Source organism: Ostrea edulis, chromosome 6 (genome assembly GCF_947568905.1).
Source record: "Ostrea edulis chromosome 6, xbOstEdul1.1, whole genome shotgun sequence".
Taxonomy (NCBI): domain Eukaryota; kingdom Metazoa; phylum Mollusca; class Bivalvia; order Ostreida; family Ostreidae; genus Ostrea; species Ostrea edulis.
Window position 1 is genome coordinate 71,376,823 of NC_079169.1, and position 23,232 is coordinate 71,400,054.

The window sequence follows — 23,232 nt, forward strand, 5'->3', positions numbered from 1 at the left end:
GACAAAAGATCAGTGTGATCCAACTTCAAGACAATTTTTTCTTAGGAATACTCTGACAACTCATTCTTGGAAACAATCATGAATGTTTCAATAGTGTGTTACTTTGTAGTTTAAAACAAATGAATGAAAAATATTTTGTATTCCATAAAAACCTGGATGCACACGCATCTAATTTATTGTCATTGAAGCTTGGTCATTGAAGAATTTTGATATACATTCAAATTGACTTGCCTCAAGGGCAAATACCCTTAAAAAGCATGGACCTAAATCCATAATTCACTACCCCAGATCATCAATTATTTTGAGTCTTGAGTACTAAAATTATACTGACCAGGAGTAAATTTACTCGTATATAAAAGTTAATTTGCACATGTATAGATAGTCTAAATGCAAATTCTACACTGAGTCTCAATGTTTTAGGGATGATGGTGTTTGTAAACACGTGGTCGCTCTCCTGTTCAGTTTAGTAGAGTGGTGTGAGAGGCACACAGACCGAAACACATCAACATGCACCGATGTTCAATGTTTGTGGGACAGGCCACGAAGAGAGTCAAAGCCAAGGAAACTGGATGAAATAAGTAAATCTGACACAAGTAGGATACAGCCTTGCACCCATAACTTTCATCCTGTGCATGAGAACAATATCGCAAATAATGAGTTTGAGATGGTGATTTATGAGCTTGTTAAAAATCATGACACACAAATAATTGAAGTTTTAGATCAAGATTGTTCAAACAATAATGAACCTCCTACTGTAGCATTGCTTGCTTTATTATACAAACAAAGCAAATGTAATATACCACTTGTCAAATTTATGCAAAACAGTGTTAGAAAGTCAGATTGTGATGAGATTAACACTTTAACCGAGGGTCAGAGTGAGAATGTCAACTGGTATAAATATAGAGTAGGCAGGGTTACAGCATCAGTTGTGCATAGTGTTGTAAAATACAGAGGAGACTGTGAAAATAATTCTATTGTTAAAAACATTTTTGCTGACAAAGTAGATCTTTCAACTCCTGCCATTTTATATGGAAAAGAGAGAGAATCATTAGCTAGAGAATTGTTTGATATTCATTGTAAAATGGAGTAGGAGAGACACACTTTGAAAGTGCCGGGTCTTTTAATAAACCCAACATTTCCTCATATTGCTGCAAGCCCAGATGGTGTTGTTACTTGCAAGTGTTGTAAAGAAACATTGTTAGAAATCAAATGCCCTTATAAATATAGATATTGCACTGTGGATCAAATTTGTAAGGAGAATTATCACATTTATTTAGATTGCTGTCTGACGTGTTTCATACCGATTGTTAAGCCGTTCTTGGCACACTGATTTTGACTGCGGATAACTCCGTTTACCTGATCAGGATATGGGGCTCACGGCGGGTGTGACCGGTCAACAGGGGATGCTTACTCCTCCTAGGCACCTGATCCCACCTCTGGTGTGTCCAGGGGTCCGTGTTTGCCCAACTATCTATGTTGTATTGCTTGTAGGAGTTATGAGATTGATCACTGTTCGTTATCTTCACCTTGCATTCAAATAATGAAATGAGGCTTAAGTACTCCTCTCCTTGGTACATGTATTTTCAAATTCAATGTCAATTAGCTGTTGCAGATTTGTTATATTGTGATTTTGTGATGTACTTGGAGGGAATGGCAGCTTGTAAACACCAAATTCATGTTGAAAGAATTGAATTTGATAGTTCTGGGAGAAATGTTTGGAAGATATTAATTCTTTTTATGAGACGTTTGTGATCCCAAGACTATTCACAGAATAGAACAGAGGAAGAAACACATTTTTGATGCAGTTGAATTGTATTGTTATTGATCATACTATTCAATCTTAATCTTCTTTTAAATTTCTATACCTAAAATTCACAAAATACATATCAAAGTAATTGACTATCCAATATGATTATTGATAACTTGATTGTCAATCAACAAGTGTGAAAATGATGTCAATGCAGTCGGTTTTAAAAGCACATTTGATAAATCAATATATGCAATAGCAGATTTTGTACATGATATGATAAACAGATTTGTGCATTTGTAATGTGTGCATGTTCATTGAAGTTTCATAAATATCACAAGTAGTTTATCCAGTTATTAAACTCATTTATAATGTCATAAATGTTTGATTTACATGTACATGTATACAAAAACATGTACTAGTAATAACAAGATGTGTTTATGAAACACAAATGCCCCCGATAATGGCCAATTCCGAAGATGGCCAAGGTCACAAGGGCAAATATCTTGGTACCAGTAAAAAGATCTTGTCAAAAGAAATGCTCATGTACAATATGAAAGCTCTAAGATCTATCCATTAGTATTGAACCTTTTGACCTTGACATTTGACCTACTTTAATTTGTTTTTACATTGGTCATAACTTCTAAATGGTAAATATTAGAGCTTTCATATTGTACATGAGCATTTCTTTTGACCCCAACATCAATAGGGAACATCTTCATCCCATGGGTAGTCCATATATATGATATGGTGACGGTAGGTGGAAAGGATAATGCTTTAGAGCCTGGAAACCATTGTGTCTACAGACGGACGGACGGACAGACAGACGGACAACCCGATTCCAGTATACCCCCCCCCCCCCACACACACACACAACTTGTTGCGGGGGGTATAAAAATACATAATATGTAGTCAGGGATGGGGTCAATTACATTGAAGATGTAATTAAATACTTTCAATTACATTAATTATTTTGGCAATTACTTGCAATTACAATTACATTGATTGTAACCAATGTAATTAATTACTTTTAATTAAAGAATGTAATTAAATACATTTCAATTATTGAAGTTTATTTCAAAATGTCTTGGTAGACTTGACCACAAAGTCTGCTTTGATTGCATAAACACGCCCATGACAAAGAGTGAAACATATAACACCATTCTTATCAGACACTTTCATTCCATCATTTTCAAACATTTAAGTTTGAATAATGTAATTGCAATGTAATTGAAAATACTTGACTTTTTTCGAATGTATTTATTCAATTACTTGTAATTGAAAGCAAAATCAATTAGAAATACATCCAATTACTTCATAAAAATGAATTTAAATGCAGCTAATTACAATTACATTTTTTAATTATCCTATCCCTGTATATAGTGACATGATTAACTAACCTGGCAGACTTGGATCTATTTCCTGTGCATCAACTTCACCAACCAAATATGGCACATTGTCCTCTCCATATAAATGGTTATGAACAACATTTTCCTGACAGTGTGGTTGGGAGGGTATGTTGACATAGCTAAAGCCACTGGCAGAATTTATTGTGGATCTGTGATAAAAGATCAAATCAATTGTAAAAGATATATTTCCACTAATGTTAGCAGCATATTTTTAAAACAAACTTGGCATATATTTTTGTTATGCATAACTGGTAATACTGTCCTATATAAATCATAAATGTGTACATTCCTTATATTTATGTATGCTTACAAGTGATCACTGAACTTCGATTCATACATACATACTTTTCAATAGGTTTTGTTACTCAATTAATAGACAACTTTCACGCTTTTAGTAACCTAGGGCATGTACCCTAGGTACTATCTTTGAGAGGATAAAATGCTAAATTCAGTGTAGCATTCCTGGGAAATATATGACTGTACTGGTTTTTGATATATATATATATATATATATATATATATATATTCAAACATATTTCTAACACAATGCAATTCATTTCAAATCAGGTTTTCATCTAATAGATTCAATGAATTATCTGTAGTAATCTTAGACTAATGTTTATAAACTGTTTGCATTAATCATACTGACTTGTTGACTGAAAGCCGTACCCGAATCCAACTAAATAAAAAAATAAACACGTAATGATTACCTTACTCCGCATGTTTTAAAGTTGTTGTATGGAAAAAGTGTGGGCACACTTTCACCTTTGGCGAAATGAAGGGAACAAATTCTTGTATATTTCGTTGTCTTCCAACTGCCTTCACGTCGGATCAGCCTCAGCCACTTCAAATATTCTCGTTTGTGTTTACGTTTGTCAGGCAAAGAAATGAACGTAACACCTGTCATCCAAGCATATTTCTCCAGTTGATGTAATTTTCGTTTTGACACGGTACATCCTGGTACACAACAGCTAAAGTATGGCATTGTTGCAGACGGTCAGCAGACGTAAATTGTACCCACCGTAGTGAATGACGCTACACTTATTCGCCTCCAAACGCGCGAGTCGCATTTACGGGAAATAACTCTCGCAGAACTCGGAACTTCCGTATTTGTTTGCATGTTTTAAACATTGCTTTGTGACATTTTTTGTGCGCCACCTTTTTATATCATTAGACGTGGGTTTTTTTTTTTTATGTATATTTGCTGGGATCAATTTGTGTAATTTACATGTTTGTTTTTGTTGGGGGGGGGGGGTCTTTTGGGTTGTTTTTTTGTTGTTGTTGCTCATTTGCAAACCTAGTCATCAGTAAACGGTTGTTTGTATAAAGTTGTCCCAGCCAGTACGCAACTTTCGAGTTGCCCAATAGTTCTTTCCCTTTGTGGAACTCTTACGCACAGTGAGACCCAAACGCGATGGGTACAAATGCTTATCGCTGCCTTGATATATTCCGTAAAGGCCGATTATCAGACATCATATAACCACCCAAGCTGCAAGGAAACACAATATTAGTAAGTGTATGATTATTTAATAATGAAGTGGCTCAAACAAATATCGATATCACCATCTTTCTTTGATTAAAATATCACTCGTACAGAAGAGGAAATAAAAAAAATTATATTTAATTTAATGACCTAATTCAAACAAATGTTATTCTTGATATTGTCAGTTTAATGTATATACCAACGGCTGATATAAACAAAATTTACACTTTTATCCTTATTTACATAGTTGCCTATAATATATGTATACATGTTGTACCCAACAGAATTCTAAATGTTCCTCCATCACAGAAGAGCTGATATCTCGAAAGTTGCGTATTTGTTTTTTTATACGCCCGTCTTAAGACGGGACGTATTATGGTATGGCGTTCATGTCCGTCCGTCTGTTAGCTTTTTCGTGTCCGACCCGTACTACTTAAATACTACAAGGCCTAGAATCATCAAACTTTGTATGTAGATACATCTTGGGTAGAAGGTGTGTCGCACATTAAAACCAGGTCACTGTGACTTTTCATTAAGAAGATATCCGTCTGTTAGCTTTTTCGTGTCCGACCCGTAACTTAAATACTACAAGGCCTAGAATCATCAAACTTTGTCTGTAGATACATCTTGGGTAGAAGGTGTGTCGCACATTAAAACCAGGTCACTGTGACTTTTCATTAAGAAGATATGGCCATATATGGCAAAAACTTGTCCGGCTCATAACTTGAAAACTATTAGACCTAGAATCACCAAAATTGGTCAACTAATGCATCTTAGGTAGAAGGTGTGTCGCATCCTACTTTAAGGTCACTGTGACATTTAATTAAGGTGATATAAAAAAAAATGTTTTAATGGGTACAATCTATACTGTTAACAATATGTGACGGGCGTATCATGTGCCGTGGCGGTGCACTTTATTTTATATTTTGGTGTATTACGTCATTTGTTTTAACTTGGTTTATTACGTCATTTGTTTGATGATGATAATAGATGACATGTTCACCTAGAATGTTTTGTAATTTCATTAGACACTCCATTGATTATCCAGTAATAAAAACTGAGCTACGGAATGCCAGAGTTTTTGCTCACATATGGTTTTTCTATTTCAAAATTGCGGAACATAGGTCCTATTACTAATTTGATTTTTTTGAACGGTAATTATTATGCATTGGAGGGAAGTTTAGTGCTAGGGCTTTCATGTTTCACATGTCTATTTCTTGTTTCAAGACCTTTGTTTGGTACGAGATTGATTGATTGATGTTTTCCGTCACACTTAACAATTTTTCAGTTATATGGTAGCGCCCAGTTTTTATTGGTGGAAGAGAGAATCCAGATACAATGTAGCTGGGAAGAGACCACCGACCTTCCGAAAGTAAACTGGGAAACTTTCTCACTTACCGGCGCGAGCGGGATTCAAACCCGCGCCGACATAGGTGAGAGACCGTGTGAATTTGATCGCGATGCTCTAACCACTCTGCCACGGAGACTCAGAAAGTAATCTGTCTGAAAATTACATTAAAAGCATGTGATACAATTAGGCACAACGCAACGTTTTCCCCTCAAAAAAGGGAGGGAGGGGGAGAATTTGTTTACTTCACGAAATTGTCTAAAAATTATTGACAATCGAAATAAAACAAATCCAATCCTTTAAATCGTGGAGGAAGGGGTCAAGGGTTAATCCTCCATTTCAAATCTTCGATTAAATTTTACATTTCAACTACTATTCATTACTACTACTATTTTTAAAGTGAGAAGGGAAGCAAAAGCCTATCTGTAGATTGGTTCAAAGAAAATGGGCAAACCCCTTGCTGTTACGTTCCTGATAATTATTTTTGTGTACATTTGAGTACTTGCAATGCAGATCAAGGTTTGCAATGTACATATAAGTTGATTTACACAAAAAATAATGTTCATAAGATTCAATCACACGCGAAAACAGAAATTTAACAGAAAGATTACATGTAAATACTGACCTGTCTTTATATTCTTATGAAGCAAAATTTATTCAAAAATTTCTACGTGAGAAGAAAAAATATCTTGCTGTGGCGTTCAGTTCGACATTTACATGTAGATATATCGACGACGTTTTATCTTTTAACAATTATAATTAGCCGAGTTGCGTAGCAAATCTCGGCTTTTAAATTGGCGAAGGACGGGTGTCCAGTTGGGCGGACGGCGTCCACAATTAGCTTGTCCGGTCACTAACTTTCATACTTTCTGGTGCATCTTTATGAGACTTGCATAACATGATCACACCCAAAAGAGGAAAGTTCCTATTTATTGTGAGGTCAAAAGGTCAAGGCCACTTTGTCACTATATGCCATAGATTTGAGCTTGTCCGGCCTCTAACTTTCATACTACTAGGGGCATCTTTGTGAAACTTACATATCATGATCACATGCAAGAGGAAGGTTCTTATTTATTTTTAGGACAAAGGTCAAGGTATCTTGGTCACTAAATGCCATAGATTTGAGATTGTCCGGTCTCTAACTTTCATAGTACTCGGTGCGTCTTTGTCAGACTTGCATATTTTGATCACATCCAAAAGAGGAATGTTCCTATTTATTTTGAGGTCAAAAAGTCAAAGGCCAAGGTCTTTTTCACTATGTACTGTAGATTTGAGCTTGCCTCTAACTTTTATACATGTATTTGCTGGTGCATGTTTATCAGACTTCTGATGACATTCAAGATTCATTTTGCTTTTGAAATCCAAAGGTCAAAGTCATCATCACACGAAATACCTATTACGGCCATTCAAAGCTTCATACTTATAAACTATGTTAAAAACGTGCATGTTTTTACTTCAGGAGTGCAAGCGTGCATATTTTTCCAAGCTGCAACTCGGCCATACGCATCTTTGATGCGTTTTAGCGATTTTTTTCACTCAAATATCGATTCGATATATCCCTGTGAACTCAAAAAGAAAGACACCACAGAGTCGTCCACTTCTGCTTCATGCTAAGATATTTTATTGAACGTAGATATTAACAACAAACAACTCAACTTTATCACCAACGGGATGATTTCAGCCTCTCCATCGTCAACTTCCCATATTTATGTAGCGATATTCCATTGTCACCTACATGTGGTACATGTATATATCTCAATTGATTCGATATGCAAGAACATGTTCTACATATGGCCAGTTTTTATTTTGATGCAGGCTACTGACAAACAAGTTGACGGTGCAGGGGTTTCAACAGTCTTGTTTAAAATCAGTATTTTGCAAATTCTATGGTCATTATAACGATCTAGTTTGTCAATATCACCTAGCATTGGGTCAAATGCTGTCTGACGTATTTCATACCGATTCTTAGGCTGTCCTTGGCTCACTGACTTTGACTACAGATTGCTTCGTTTCCATGGTCAAGATATAGGGCTCTCAGCGGGTGTGACCGATCGATAGGGGATGCTTACTCCACCTAGGCACCTGGTTCCACCTCTTGTATATCGAGGGGTCCAAGGGCCAAACCTAAGTGAAAAATCAACGGACCGGTACCAAATTCAAACTTGATCTGTAACTTTTTATGGCAAAGCAATGCAGCAAATGCATATCTGCAAGCACAACAAAAAAAGTCTGCAAAACTGTATTTTTCTAAATCCAAGGGCCATAACTAAATAAAAAATCAACGGACTGGGAAAAAATTCACACCTGATCTGTAATTTGTTATGGCAAAGCAATATACCAAATATCAAATGAACATCAACAAGGACAACAAAAAAGTCTGGAAAACTGATAATTCGTGCTATTTTTCTAAGTCCAAGGGCCATAACTAAGTGAAAATCAATGGACCAGTAGTAAATTCGAACTTGATCTGTAACTTGTTATAGCAAAGCAATGTACCAAATATCAAATGAATATCTGCAAGCACAACATCAAAAAAGTGCGGAAAACTGGACAGATGGAACGCAAACCTAAAAAGTAAGGGTAGCAAACGTATTCTTTGCACTGTGTACTTCATTGTTAATCCCAACTTTGCATTTTATTCCTTCATTATATACGTCCGTCTGTCAGTCCGTCCGTTGTGATTTTTATGTTTGTAATTTCATTTCTCTGTCACATATCAAGCTCAAAATTGCTATGTAACTTCTTTGTGGATCACTCTAGATCATGTTGTAATTTCAATTTATTTCCACTTCTCTTGCAAGAGTTTTGCCCCTTTATTTGAAAATTATTGTTATGTGGAGGGTACATAATTTGTCCACCCACAAATTGCAAGTGAGGACCATCTTCTTTTACAGAGTGTTTCTATGGATATTGAAGATGTGCATGTGGCAAGAATTTTGATTTTCTTATTGAACTTAGTCAGTTTTGAGGAAATATTGAATAGAGAGTACATGATTTGTCTTTTATTTTTCTTTCCACAGTACCAGTTTCAAGTGAGGACATTATTCTTACAGAGTTTTTGTGGGGATCCGGGTTAGAATAGGTCCTCAGTACCCCTTGTTTGTCGTAACAGGCGACTAAATGGGGCGGTCCTTCGGATGAGACCACAAAAACCGAGGTCCCGTAATTTTGCAGCCATTCAGCGTTAATGGTGACGTCTCCATATGAGCGAGATATTCTCGAGAGGGACGTTAAACAATATTCAATCAATGAAAGATGTGGGTGTGGGAAGGATTTTGATTTCCTTCAATTTTAAAGAAAATTACAGGTTGTTGAACTTTTTGAGGAAATATTACATTAATCGAAGGAAATGCTTTGTCCTTATAATTCCTCTCACAGTTTATAAGGTAGTGTATTTGTAAAGAACTTGGAAGATGTGCATGGTGCAAGGATTTTGAATCTCAAATATTTTTGATTTTCTTTTGACATTTTGAATATTTACAGGTTGAACGTGGTCGAATTTGCGGAAATATTTTACACACGGAACTCTTGGTTTGTCTATCTACATGTAGATGTACCCCTGTTACAGTTTTAAGTTAAGACCCTCCTTTATTCATTTTATGCAAAGAACATATGTTACAGCCTGATGATGATTGATACTACCTAAAGCAAAGTTCTACAAATTATGGCTTAAAGCTGTATGGTCCGAATTAGATTTTTTTTTTCATCTCGTAAAAACGCTATTAAATCATCGCACGTATGTAGTTATGAGGCTGTATGACATATACATTATTTCACCTGTTTTAACCAAAATTATTTGATTTTAAATAGATGTTTACAAATAACCGCGTCACTCTGCCATTTCATGTGACAGTCACGTGACCAGTTCAAACTTTCAGGTCATCGGTGGTCTTGTGTATTTTGTTACAACAGTACTGTGCCATAACGTTGTTTTACGCTCTTTCAGCCTTAAAACTAGACAGTTGCGTATGAGTCAATACATCTTGTTGGGAGTCCCCTGACACGCGTGGGTCTATTTATAGACGTCTACCACTGTATAATTTATGCGTTATCTGGAACACCTCGGGCCTTTCACCGAAAACACCGTGTTTTGGGTGAAAGGCCCGAGGTTTTCCAGATGATTTATATATGTACCACGCTATATTTACTTTCTAAATAATACTCTCGCTGTTTTCTTTTACATGCAGATGTTTTCAAGCATGTAATTAAGGGAAAGTTAATAACTTTATAAAGTAATTAATCTGCTTTAAAGTAATTATGTACAAAAATAATACATGAACATCGGGTCATACAGCTTTAAGAAAAAACACCTATGTAAGCATTTTCACGGGCGTATTATGTACTGTTTGCGGTACTCTTGTTCGCTTTTTTTTTACGATCTTGATTCGCCTTTCAATTCGCATTATTTTCGACAATGTTTCCCTCGCAATCCCCTGGTCTTATGTGTATTTGAAAGTATGTGACACGAATGCAGTGGCAATGTTAAATATGTCTTTATTCCTTTCGATTAAACCAGTATATAAAGCTTATAATCCCTTTCAATCAGTGTTTAATAAAAGGAACAATCTCACTTGGATCAAGAGATGAACAGAGCCCAAAAGCTTTCGCCTGATTTACTGGTGTTATATGGACAAGAGGCTAGGAACGCCGTGAAAACTATTATCAAATTTCACAATTTTCAAGTGTCTGTAAGTGAGTGACATACTAATTTGATTTGACAATCCAGGAGTGTTTGTGAATTGTAACCTTACATACTTGTGATAAATTTGATTACTGTTTCTGTTTGATATAAACATTTCGCAAATTCGATGGTCGTTATAACGATCTAATTTACCAATACAACCTGTCAATGCGGTATGGAACACCGTAACGGCCATGTTGAATTTGCAAAACATTTATAAATTCAAATGGCCATATCTTGAAAACGCCCCAACATAAATTTGTCAAACAACCTTTATTTTATACACACTTTCAAAACATCATAGTGTAGAAAAATCCCTAGAGTGGGGGGAGGTAATGTGTTACTGGCCCATGGTCTATTGGGTCAAATGCTGTCTGACGTGTTTCATTCGAACTGGTAGGCCGTTCGTTACACACTGATTTTGACTACGGATTACTCTGTATACCTGATCAAGATATAGGATCACTCTTTTAGGCACCTGATCTCTCCTCCAGGTGTCCGTTCCCGGGGGGGGATACGGGTTAGAATAGGTCCTCGGTACCACTTGCTTGTCGTAAGGGGCGACTAAATGGGGCGGTCCTTCGGATGAGACCGCAAAAACCGAGGCCCCGTGTCAAAGCAGGTGTGGCACGATAAATTAAAATCCCTCCCTGCTCCAAGGCCATAAGTGCCGAGAATAGGCCTAAATTTAGCAGCCCTTCACCGGCAATGGTGACGTCTACATATGTGTGAAGTATTCTCGAGAGGGACGTTAAAGAATATTCCAATCAATGAATCTTCTTATTTTGCATTTTTATAGGATTTATGAGATTGATCACTGTTCGTTATCTCCACCTTTTCTTTCTAACTGAAATATTCATAGTTATAACAGGACGCATGAAAGCAGCACGCGTTAAAACAAAAACTAATGTTTGTATGCGATTTTAAAATAAATACTTTACACTTACATTTAAACATTGCATAAAACGACAAGGAGCTGGCTAATTCAAGGAAGAAGATAACCTCTCTAATGAAAGGTGATCTAATAGAGTCTGTCAAGTAATTATCACCGCCTTCGATCGTTAGGAGCGCTGTTGTATTACTAGTTGCACGGAAAGAAAATGACCTTATCTGTGAAGTACGCAGTGGAATAAGTGTTGTGACGACTGGGAGAAAGAGAGACGCTGGTAGATGTGTAGTGTATTGTTTAATGTAGTCGCAACATAATCTGCTTATTTCAGGTCCGGTAGAGTGTGCATCATCAGTATCATCATAATATAAATGCAGCAATATCTGATGACATGCATTTACCATTTTCGACAACAATTAATTGAATAAGGTCATCTGTCCCATCTTCACATATTTCATTTACATTCCTACAACAAATATAGCTACCTCTAGAAGGAGCTGTGCTACATGCAGTTCACAGCGACTTATCGCATATAATCTCGGTATAATAGATGTATGTGCGCGTAAGTACCCGTTAGTAAATTATCAACGCTTCATTGCACTTGGGTACTTAACATCCTCGCATTTGATTCAGTGTTTTACATGATATTTTTTCAATTATTTTTTAACACAAGGCTAAAAGAGTAATAAGAAGATGCTTCGTATCTTGTTATAAGACAAATACTGTCTATTCATGAGTGATGTTAAATTAGAGAAATGGATATGCATGGTAGATCTTAAAATGGATGTGTATGGGTGGAAAGTACTTACAATGTGGTTTTAATAGATATGTTTACATATAAAATACATTGTGTGGATGTAAAACAGTTTGTACTCGATAAAATGTCGGACAGAAGCTTGACTAGATATGTACTATGGGTAAATAACTTGGCTGTATCCACATATGTCATCGCCGTTGACTACTCTGGTGTACAGGGGGCATACAGAAAGCATTTGAAACAATTATCTGTGTAATGTATTTGTCATTTTGTTCTTGAATATTTTTTTCATCTTTATCTTCGACAACATTTATCGGAGACAATCGGTCTAAGAGAGACAACTCTATACTGTGTATCAGAAATTGTAAATACTGTGTATTGCCTGTTTGGTATTGATCACTGCTCGTTTCCATTTCATAAATCAGTCGATAAAATACGAATATTTAGAACTTATGTATTCATTTAATTCTTTTTATCAACAATGCAAAAAATAATAATAATACTAGTGAAGTTCATTAAAACCATTTATTATCTACAATAGAAGAAAACACGAGTTTGTAAATTATAGACAAGGCTATTTCATAACAACTCAATGTGCGTTGGTGGATTACCGGTAAAGTAGTTTGATTTCAGGATAAATGCTTCCACAAAGCCGTATGACGATGTCATGACGCCCTATAAAGTGTTAATACTACTACACAAGCCACTTCATATCTAATGGCTTTACAATGAAAACCACCAGAAAAAAAAGTTTGAGCTCTGCTGATTGCGAGTCATCCTGGAATTTGTACTGATCTAGAATCAACTTATTACTAATTACAGTCGTGGACTTCCTTTTTGTTTTCATCTTTTACTTGTGTTTCTATTGTAAGTCCCATTGTTTTGAGTTTGTCTGTGCCAGATTTTCACTCCACACCGAATAAGCAAATTGTTCTCCTGAATCACTGCCGATGATTTCGAGCTCCTTATAGTAAAACTTGAAAAACGTCTTTGACGAGGACCAATTAGTTGCATTCATCAGGCCTTTGAAGGAAACTTCTTACGAATAAGCTGCTGAAGCTGAAGTTTCTCGAAAAGAATGAGCGATGAAATCTTTTATTCTAGACAATCCCAACAGTTTTCAGCCATTTTGCTAATGTATATGTTGACATCACAGGATTAAAAGTTTTGTATGATACAAATAGTGAAAAGGATTTTCTTTGAGCCTTGGTTCTACTGGGAAACTCAAATGAAGTGGACACAACGCAGTATTTATCATCAGAAAATTTTATCTAATACAATTTCATATACAGGGGTTCCAGGTTTACATGTCTTCAATAATTTATTAATATGGAAAATAACTTTATCAGCAACAAATGCAATCAATTTGAAAGTAAGTAAACGGGGGGGTGGGTGTCTTCATGATAAAGATATCTCCCTGCACAATTGCCATAAGCGTCGAGCATAGGCCTAAAAAAAATTAACCATTCAACGTCAATGGTGACGTCTCCATAGGAGTGAAATTTATATAAACAATATACGATCAGTCTTAACTTTGGGGCTAGTGGGATTATCCTCTCATTAAAGTTTAGGAAGTAGCATCAGGTCATTAACCCACGAAACATCAAAATCTGGCAAAGGAAGAGGACATAGAAATACCGGTGTCCGTCCGTCCCACTTCACTTTGTGGACGCAACTCCTCAGAAACCGCTCAATGGATTTTGTTCATATTTTGAGTGATTGTTAGTCACCATGTGTAGTTAATCATATTATGCCGACATTTTGATTCAACGATGTTTACAGGAGTTATGGGACTTTGTTGAATTTGTACGTGCTATACTATAGGAACACTTGTGGACGCAACTCCTCCGAAACCGCTCACTGGATTTCATTCAAATTTTGTAGGATTGTTAGTCACCATATGTAGTTGATCATATTGCGCCTCATTTTGATTCAATAAATTTTACAGGAGTTATGGAACTTTGTTGAATTTTTACATGCTACACTATAGAAACACTTTGTGAACGCAACTCATCAGAAACCGCTCAACAGATTTTGTTCAAATTTTGTAGGATTGTTAGTCACCATATGTAGTTCATCATATTGCACCGTCATTTTGATTCGACAAATTTTAGTACAGGAGTTATGGGACTTTTGAGCTTCAACCTTTTTTTGCGGCGGTGGGGGACATGGCTACGTGTAGCAATCTGCATAGAAGTTAGATATTTCACTACATTAATTTCATAGGGAGAGTAGGGATAGGTTTCCCATTTAGAACACCAAACACCCATTTGTCCAAGAGCACTGGTACTGGACGCCGTTTCATCAAACATCGTAACTAGTTGCGTAAGCTTAGTTTGGCGTAACTTTCTGACTAGACTAAATATTTTACGCAAGTCCGTTTCACCAAATGGCGTAAGATTAGAATTTACGAAGTTTTCTACTAACTAGTAGAAACACTACGTCAGGTCGAACCCTTACGTAAGTACCTACGCAAGCAAAAATCATGGCCGACTGTTAGCTGTTTGTAAATATATATGGAATTTTTACCGACGAGCTTTGCGTCGTGATCAATTTTTTCTAGACAGGATGCTTTTAGACGTTTACAACGATAAATATGTAAGGCTATACCAGCTATAAGGGTTTCTTCCCTTTGAAAACTAGTAAATTTATGGCTTGCCTTTACTGTATGATTATTTTTCACACGTATCTATCTGTACATGAATGTACAATGTTATTCCCAAATCCCTTTGTACAGTAGTCCACCGTAAAGGGAACATTCACTTTGTTGTATTATATGTAGGCTATTTATAAATCTCTTCAAAACTTCCGCTCTGACTAACTTGGAACAAATGACTAGCGAGCCCGATTCAATTCGATCTGTCGTATGGTGGGTGGATTTACGGGAGTGTAATGTATATTTCATGAACAGTGACTTTAAGATCTACTATTTTCCATTGTATATCTTAAATCTTGAAAAAATATCCCGTCTTAACAGATACATCATATAACTATATTATGATAATAAAGTTCTTCCAAATAAAAAAAAAAGGTCTTCGTAACAGTTTGATACTTGACAAATTTCGGTGATAAGTGATATGCAGGATAATCCGTGCAGATATAGATTTTATGTTATCAAATAAAGAAAAATATCTACATGTAGAAGTATATCAGGCACGAATCGGAGTGAATGGGAGGGGAGCACCCTGCGTTGCTACTTCACTTTCTTTTTAACAATACGATTTTTTAAAATTTTGTACTGTAAGTGAATGAGAGGTATTTATGAATAAAAACTATTTAGTGAGGTATGATCATGAGCATTAATAGAAGAAGTCTAACACCCACCCACCCCCACCCTACACACACACATGATGTTTGTAGGAAAATGTTTTGAGGCACTCATGATAGAAGACTCTAGCACCCCCCGATTGAAGAAAATGAAACCTTAGAGAGAAAGAATGTGGAAATCACTGCAAAAGATTCCAACACCACCCACTCCACCCCACCTCCGAATAAGGATTTTGCAGATAGGACAAAAGATTATTTGAAAAGACAACATCTAATTTATGTCCCAGCTGCACACCCCCCCCCCCCCCCACCCACCCAGTCACTTTGCAAAAACCAGAGTTATCGTTCGCAACAGAGTTGTCTTTTCCTTAGAGCAGGTACACGGCCATTTTGGATGTAAACGTATTTAAGTTGTTCGTCACGATCAAGACTGAGAGAGTGGTTTGTTGTTGTTTTTTGTTTGTTTGGATAATGGGTAAAGATTACTGTGCCATTAAAGGATGTCACAATACTACTGGCGTTATAGGAAAGTTCGGCAAAGCTGTAAAACTACACCATCTTCCTAAAAAACAGTCGCTGAGGAGTGCTTGGATTCGGGCCATAAGTAGATCGAATTACAAAGGGGGTCATTATACTTACGTCTGCTCTGACCATTTTCCAGATGGGGATGGACGTACGTGGAAGCATGAGGTCCCAACACTGTTTCTCCCTCAAAGGACAGAAAAAACACACAAACAACGAAGTACAAAGAACAGCACACTTGGCACAGAAATGGAAACTGAACTTGAAGTAGGCTGCTATTTAACCCCGATGTTACTTTATAATCCATTATGATAAACTCTAAGAAAATGTTTTCGGAAGTCTGATACTTGTAGATTGATAAAATGTGAATGATTTATAATTTACTGATTTAAATGTCTATCTCAGTATCTGACAATAACAAGCCTGACAAGGCATAATGTCATTTACACAAACATATAGAATGTATGTATCACTATTTACATTATTTGAAGGATGTTGGTGCAGAAGCCGTATCTGAAGACCTGGTGTTTAGCACGTGTACCTTACCAATTGTAATGGGTCACCAGTAAGAATTATTAACAATTAATGTTATTGTTATTCACATCATATGATGATCAAAAGGTTTAGATCAATCTATACTTTCACATGATTTGTGTCTGGCTAATCAAAATGATCAATATGTGGCTTAATGTCATAATAATTTTTATTACTGGTTTCAGCTTTCAAGTTTATGAATTTTTACAATATATATAAAAATAAACATTATATAATTGTAAGTGAACTTGGCCTATTATTATTAATGTAAAATGTATTGTCATTTGTAAGTATCACTTGAATGTATTGGCTCAATATTTTTGCAAGTTGCCATGCACAAGTTTGTTATTAGTACGAACTTTGATGAATATAATATCTGTTGATTTATAAGTATTTCACTGTTTTAAAGGTATTCTGTTCAGTCGGAGGTTGGTGAGAATGAGGTGAACTGTGAGGAATCATCTACTACGGCTTCTACACAGACAGAGACAACAATGCGGGATCAGTCCATACATGTTATACGACCAGAAATTTCCGTAGAAGACATTCAGAACTCGGACGACAAAGTACAGTTTTATACTGGTTTTCCAGATTTCGATACATTTAAAGCACTTTTTGAAACATTGTGTGAATTTGGTATGGATGATATGGAGTATGATCAGCGTATGAAACTGAGACTTGTAGATCAATTTCTGTTAGTTATGATGAGGCTACGTTTAGGTCTTCTTGTTAAAGATCTTGCATACAGATTCAAGTTATCTAGTTCAACAGTGTCTAGGATATTTTCTAGGTGGATAATCTTCATGAAACAGTGTCTCTCTTCTACTGTGTTTTTACCAGAACTTAAACATTTGCAACAGAGAATTCCTACTTGTTTCAAAAAAATTTCTGACACACGTATTGTATTAGATTGCACAGAGGTAATTATCCAGACACCGTCATCATTGGAAAACAAGAGCCTGACTTATTCAAACTACAAATCTCGCAATACCTTCAAATCATTGATTGGGGTCTCAATGACAGGAGCAGTTTGTTTAGTTTCAAAATTGTGGGGCGGTTCGACATCTGATGTGTATATTACTAGACATTGTGGTTTGCTAGAACATATAAAACCTGGAGATGCAGTTATGGCGGATAAAGGATTCATTCACATAAAAGCTGATCTTGAGAAAAAAGGCGCAAAACTGTACTGTCCACCATTTAAAACAAAAAACCAGTTCACAAAAGAAGAAGTTGAAAATACCAGACGCATCGCTTCAGCGAGAATCCACGTGGAAAGAAAAATGGAGCAAATAAAAAACTTCAGATTATTACAAGGCGTTATTCCACTATCTCTTGCTCCTATTGCAAATGAAATATGTTTTGTATGTGCAGCACTCACCAATGTTTTGCCGCCACTTGTTAATCAGTGAATCAATATATTGTAATTACAAATGTGTGTGGTATCATGCATCACTAGGGTTACAATCATTTGCATAGGAATGCTTAGATCTAATATTGTGCTCTTATTAAGACCCATATTAGAACATGCCTTCATGTATTAAACTATTTCAACACTTGTTTTATATGTGAAAGAAAAATGTCTGTATGAAATAAGAAATTCATAGCATAGAAAATATTTGCATATTTGAGATTCTGTTTGAATTGAGCAGTTTTGTCAAGTAGTTATTTATTATTTGGTTAATTGTTTTAGATGGATTCATTTGATATTTGTAAGTCTTTATTGTATTATTATATTTCATACAATATGCATTGCTTCCTTTGCATTCCAATTATTATTCCGTAAATAGTACATTACATTTGCTGTATTGTGCGATATTTGAGAGATCTGTATTTCAATCAGATTGTCATATTAGTTTCACCATGATCTTCAAGATTATAATATCACTGTCAACAGTCAATTAAATATTATCATAAATGATACACACCTTTTCTTGTCCTCTTTATTTTCAACATTGCAATTTAATTTGATTTCAAACATGGCATAACAAATTTCATGTAGAATGATTTCAACTTTTTTAAAAGTGAATCCCAAAAATCCTCATTGAATGGGATTTCTACCACAATTAAATCCTGCAATGTATACAGTACAAGGTGACACAATTTGTACTGGCATACACCCATTTGTCCCTGAATTTGGGTGTAATACCTGTGATTTTGTTTCAGTTGGATTTTGTTGTTTGCATCAAGATAGCAGCAAAAATCTTTTGCCTTACAAGCTTCAAGTATAGTATCATTTCTCCATTTAAATGGACATTTGATTTCAACCAAATATGCATTGGTTTGTTTCTGCACTTTACCATCGGGGCTCGCACCAATAACCATAAATGGCTGAAACACATGCAAGCCACTACTTCTAACAGATATTTTCTGTTTGTGATGTAGGCGCATATGGGCTTGATATCGCTTCTTTGCAATATTTTCATGTTTTAATCCCCATTTAATGGCTGCTGTGCTTACCTTATCCCTATTCTCACCAATAACCTTTTCAACTAACTTATCAGGATTTGTGCTTTCTTTTCGTTTTAGCACATCATGGAACATTTGATGCAGTTAGTCTGCCTTTACGTGCGTCAAACCACAACATGTTGTCAGATTGACCCCTCGTTCTTATTTCAATTTCATCGCAGATTTCACTTGAAACCATCATTTGACTAGTATCTGAAGTAGCAGCTTGTTGAAGACATGCTTGTATATTGATAAATTTGTCTGATTCATAACTAATCATTTCTGAAGTTTCTACTTCTTCCTCTTGCCCTACATTCAGATCATCACTAATTTCAATATTGTTATCGTGTGAATTGTTAATGAGATGATGAATAACGGCGTTTTTGTTTTGTAATCTACTGCATAAACTTTCACAAAATGACATGCGATCATTTGTTTTCATTTCAACTCTGTTGCGATTTAGATTGGGGTCTTGTTTATATTTTTTGAAGTTCATTTGATCTATTGTTTTCCATTCTTTGGTTCTCTTTGAGGGTCTATTCCAGACACATGGCTTTGATGTACATGGCTGATTACTGTGGTTCTCATGAATTTTTTCTAAACAGAACAACAGACCAGCGATGTGGGTGCACCCCTCTCCAAGACTAAAATAGAGTATTTTGTGAATTGCAAAATTTGGTTTTATTTACGATGATTAAACTGCTAATTCGTAGGTCAATTTACTAAGTGTACTTGTCATAATTCAAATCATAGAATTTACATTCTCGCATATATATATATATATATATATATATATATATATATATATATACATACAAATTGTGTAACTATTCATTTATAACAGGCACATAGTATCACGGAGGGGGGATGACCCCCCCCCCCCCCTTCTGACAAGGGATGGAAGGAGTGAATGGGGAAGATAAATGTTGTATAATATTGGTGGGTGTTTTTTTTTTTAGAAATATGCTGGGTGCCAAAAAATTAAAATAAACAGATTGTCATATATTATACACCCAACTGATTTGTTTTTCTAAAAGTTTGGCTCAATTTCGTAACATTGGATGTGCCGCAGAAATTCAATTTTGCATGATTCTTACGTGGAATAGCACTTAAATTACCACTGTCAAGATTTTTCATACTAGGCCTACCCCTTGGAAAAAGGATATTACGTGCCTGTTTCATGTTAATTTATAACTAGGCCTACCCCGCAGGACATGTGCAGCTGGCTGTACGAATCGTCATAGGTTCCTGCTTTGAAAGAACGACCCATTGTGTGTAGATTTCTTGTTTCATGGATGCGTGACATTTGGAACGCACGTAACACAAAGGATGATCATCTGTTATTTTATTGACCATTATTTTGTGTATGTATTTTTCTTTACAGAACTTGTGTCCTTGTATGTATTGTCGGAAACATGCCATTTTCTGACTATCACACGTTCTATTACTATTCTTAACAAGATAATTCTCGATATCGTTTTCAGTGACTGGCGGGTTAATTGTGTCCGAAAAATCACTGAACCAGCCATCTGTTAGTTCTATAATTGACGGTATTACGATCGTGTCGCTGGTAGTTTTAATGGTGGGTGTGTCCTTCACGTTCTCAACAGTTTGACATAGGTCCAACTGATTGTGTTCAAAAGCCCTTCTTGCTAATTCATGTTTTGATCCACTGACCTTTAGGTTTTCAGATTTTAAATAAGTCTTGATTTCTTCTTTTTTGTAATTCAAAATATCTTCTAGTGTTGTGTCAGACGATAAATTCATGTTTAAATTATTTCCCGCACTGTAACTATTTACATTTGATCGGAAGTGATGTATACCTGCTCTAAGGAAAAGACAACTCTGTTGTGAACGATAACTCTGGTTTATGAAAAGACGGAATATAATCCCAAACTGTAAAATATGCACACATATTCAATTTGTTCAAACACATTTGGGCCTATGAGTCTACATTAATTATCCAATTAAAGTATAAATCTATAGTTAATATATATATATATACAATGTAGATGTATTGTGTCGACCTACATGCACTTAAAATATAATAACCTTTGAAATCATAAAACAACTACTTTTTGTAGAAGAAGAGATGTAAAATATATACATAGGCCTAGATAAAAACAAATTTTGTTTATGGAGTGATATGTTTGATTTAGTATGCAGTGCCCAAATAGTATGGTATAGGAAAATTTAACTGCCTCTGCCAACATGGCCACCTCTGTCTCCAACCAATTCCGCTTGTGCATTTTCTTTGCGTTCTTTTTATTCATTATTTTGGTCCAGACGACAAGTGAAAAAAACCCACAAAACAAAAGTATGATGTACGCATGCTCAGGACGCGGTAACTAAGCACGTAAGGTTAGTTGAAAATTTAGTCGAATAGTAACGTACGCATGTATTTACGTCGTTTCGTGAAACGCGGTTTGCGCTAAACTAAGATTATACGTAACTACATTTACGTAGTCGGCGTAAGACTTAGTTGAAAATTTACACTTATTGATGAAACGGCGTCCTGTTTATTAATGGCAGATCATAATGAGGCAATGATAACGTCACTATCGATTCTTGCTAATCCTTTATTCTGAAGTGATTTCCAGACACAATGTAAGCAAATAAGGTCATCTTGTAAAGGTGAAGATAACGAACAGTGATCGATCTCACAAATCCCATAAGCAATACAAAATAGATAGTTGGGCAAACACGGACACATGAGAGGTGGGATCAGGTGCCTAGGAGGAATAAGCATCCCCTGTCGACCGGTCACATCAAAAGATCTTTCTGTCGAGGAAGCCTGACAGAGAAAGTAATCAAAGCAAACATTAGCTGAAAAATATAGGGGCGGTCGACAGGGAATGTTTACTCCTCCTAGGGCCTGATCCCACCTCTTGCACATCCAGGGGTTCGGGTTTGCCCAACTCTATTTTGTATTGCTTATGGGAGTTATGCGATTATTCACTGTTCGTTATGTTCGCCTTTCTGAAAACCCCAAGTATACAGGTTCAAGATTTTTGTAAATTGACGTCAAACCAAAAGGTAAAACTACAATTCTATAAAATTTTCCATTCCAAATAATGGTCAAAAACATTTTGCAGTCTGGGTGGACACTGAAATAGGCATCCCTTAAAACAATTATTTTGTTGAATCAATTTCTAAAGCAAATGATAGTTTTTCTTGTTTGAAATGATAATATCCAGTAAATCTATTTAGATGTTTCAAATTAATAAGTCTAATGCCCATATATCCACACCTGTGTCTTAAGTAAGCTAGATTTACGTAGTAAGCCTAGTTCAGGTAAACCGGGTTTAAATCTCATTTGAACTGAGTTCACATAAACCTCACCTCTGTTTCACACTTAAAATAAAACTGGTTTTACCTGAACCCCTGATCTGTTTGCTTTTTGTTTTCATTTGGTATTACAATGGCTGGGAAGAAAGGTCCAAATTTTACAGAACTAAAAAAGTGTACCCTTATCGATTCAGTTGGGTCAAAAAAGGTTTTCTCTGATTTGGTTCTAGATCATTTCCAAGCATGTCCGTTATACGGAGAGTATCACGTTTACAAAAACGGAACCTCGCACGAAAATCCTCCTATCATAAAAAAGAAATGGATCTAATCTATCACAGATAGTTCTAGGTCGTCTTAAAAACAGTTGGTCAATAAGATCTACTTTCTGCTCCATCTATGTGGTCTTCCATAGTTTGAATAACACTACCTTTAACATTTAAACCTACCCTAGACCAGGTTTAGATTTAACCTAATTTCTGAGATGAGCTCACTCCTGAGAAGCGGGTGTGAAACAGGTTTATACAATGTGAACCCTTCTTACAGGTAGCCCAGGTTTAAACATAGGTGTGAATATGGATATCAAAGTTCCATCCCTTTTAGGTATTAGAATAGCGGGTGTGACCGGTCAACAGGGGATGCTTACTCCTCCTAGGCACCTGATCCCACCTCTGGTGTGTCCAGGGGTCCGTGTTTGCCCAACTATCTATTTTGTATTGCTTGTAGGAGTTATGAGATTGATCATTGTTCGTTATCTTCACCTTTCATACAATCAATCAATCTTGCGACACTAACTTATATTCTTCCTCAATAAAATGATTTTGATTTGTCATTTGGTAACTAAAGGTTCCTCAAAAAGTCA

The 23,232-nt window shown here is 35.9% G+C and overlaps 1 protein-coding gene and 1 pseudogene across 1 annotated transcript; both read left to right on the top strand.

Moving 5' to 3' along the window:
* LOC125682744 (uncharacterized) overlaps positions 1-4,085 on the top strand; it is a 5,124-nt pseudogene extending 1,039 nt beyond the window's left edge.
* Positions 4,086-15,957: 11,872 nt separating this feature from the next.
* On the top strand, positions 15,958-18,560 carry LOC130046933 (uncharacterized). The gene is made up of 3 exons (XM_056140666.1): positions 15,958-16,370; positions 16,595-16,668; positions 17,047-18,560. The coding sequence occupies exons 1-3, from the start codon at positions 16,053-16,055 to the stop codon at positions 18,047-18,049; spliced, it is 1,395 nt and encodes a 464-aa protein (XP_055996641.1). The 5' UTR covers positions 15,958-16,052; the 3' UTR covers positions 18,050-18,560.
* The last annotated feature ends 4,672 nt before the right edge of the window (positions 18,561-23,232 follow it).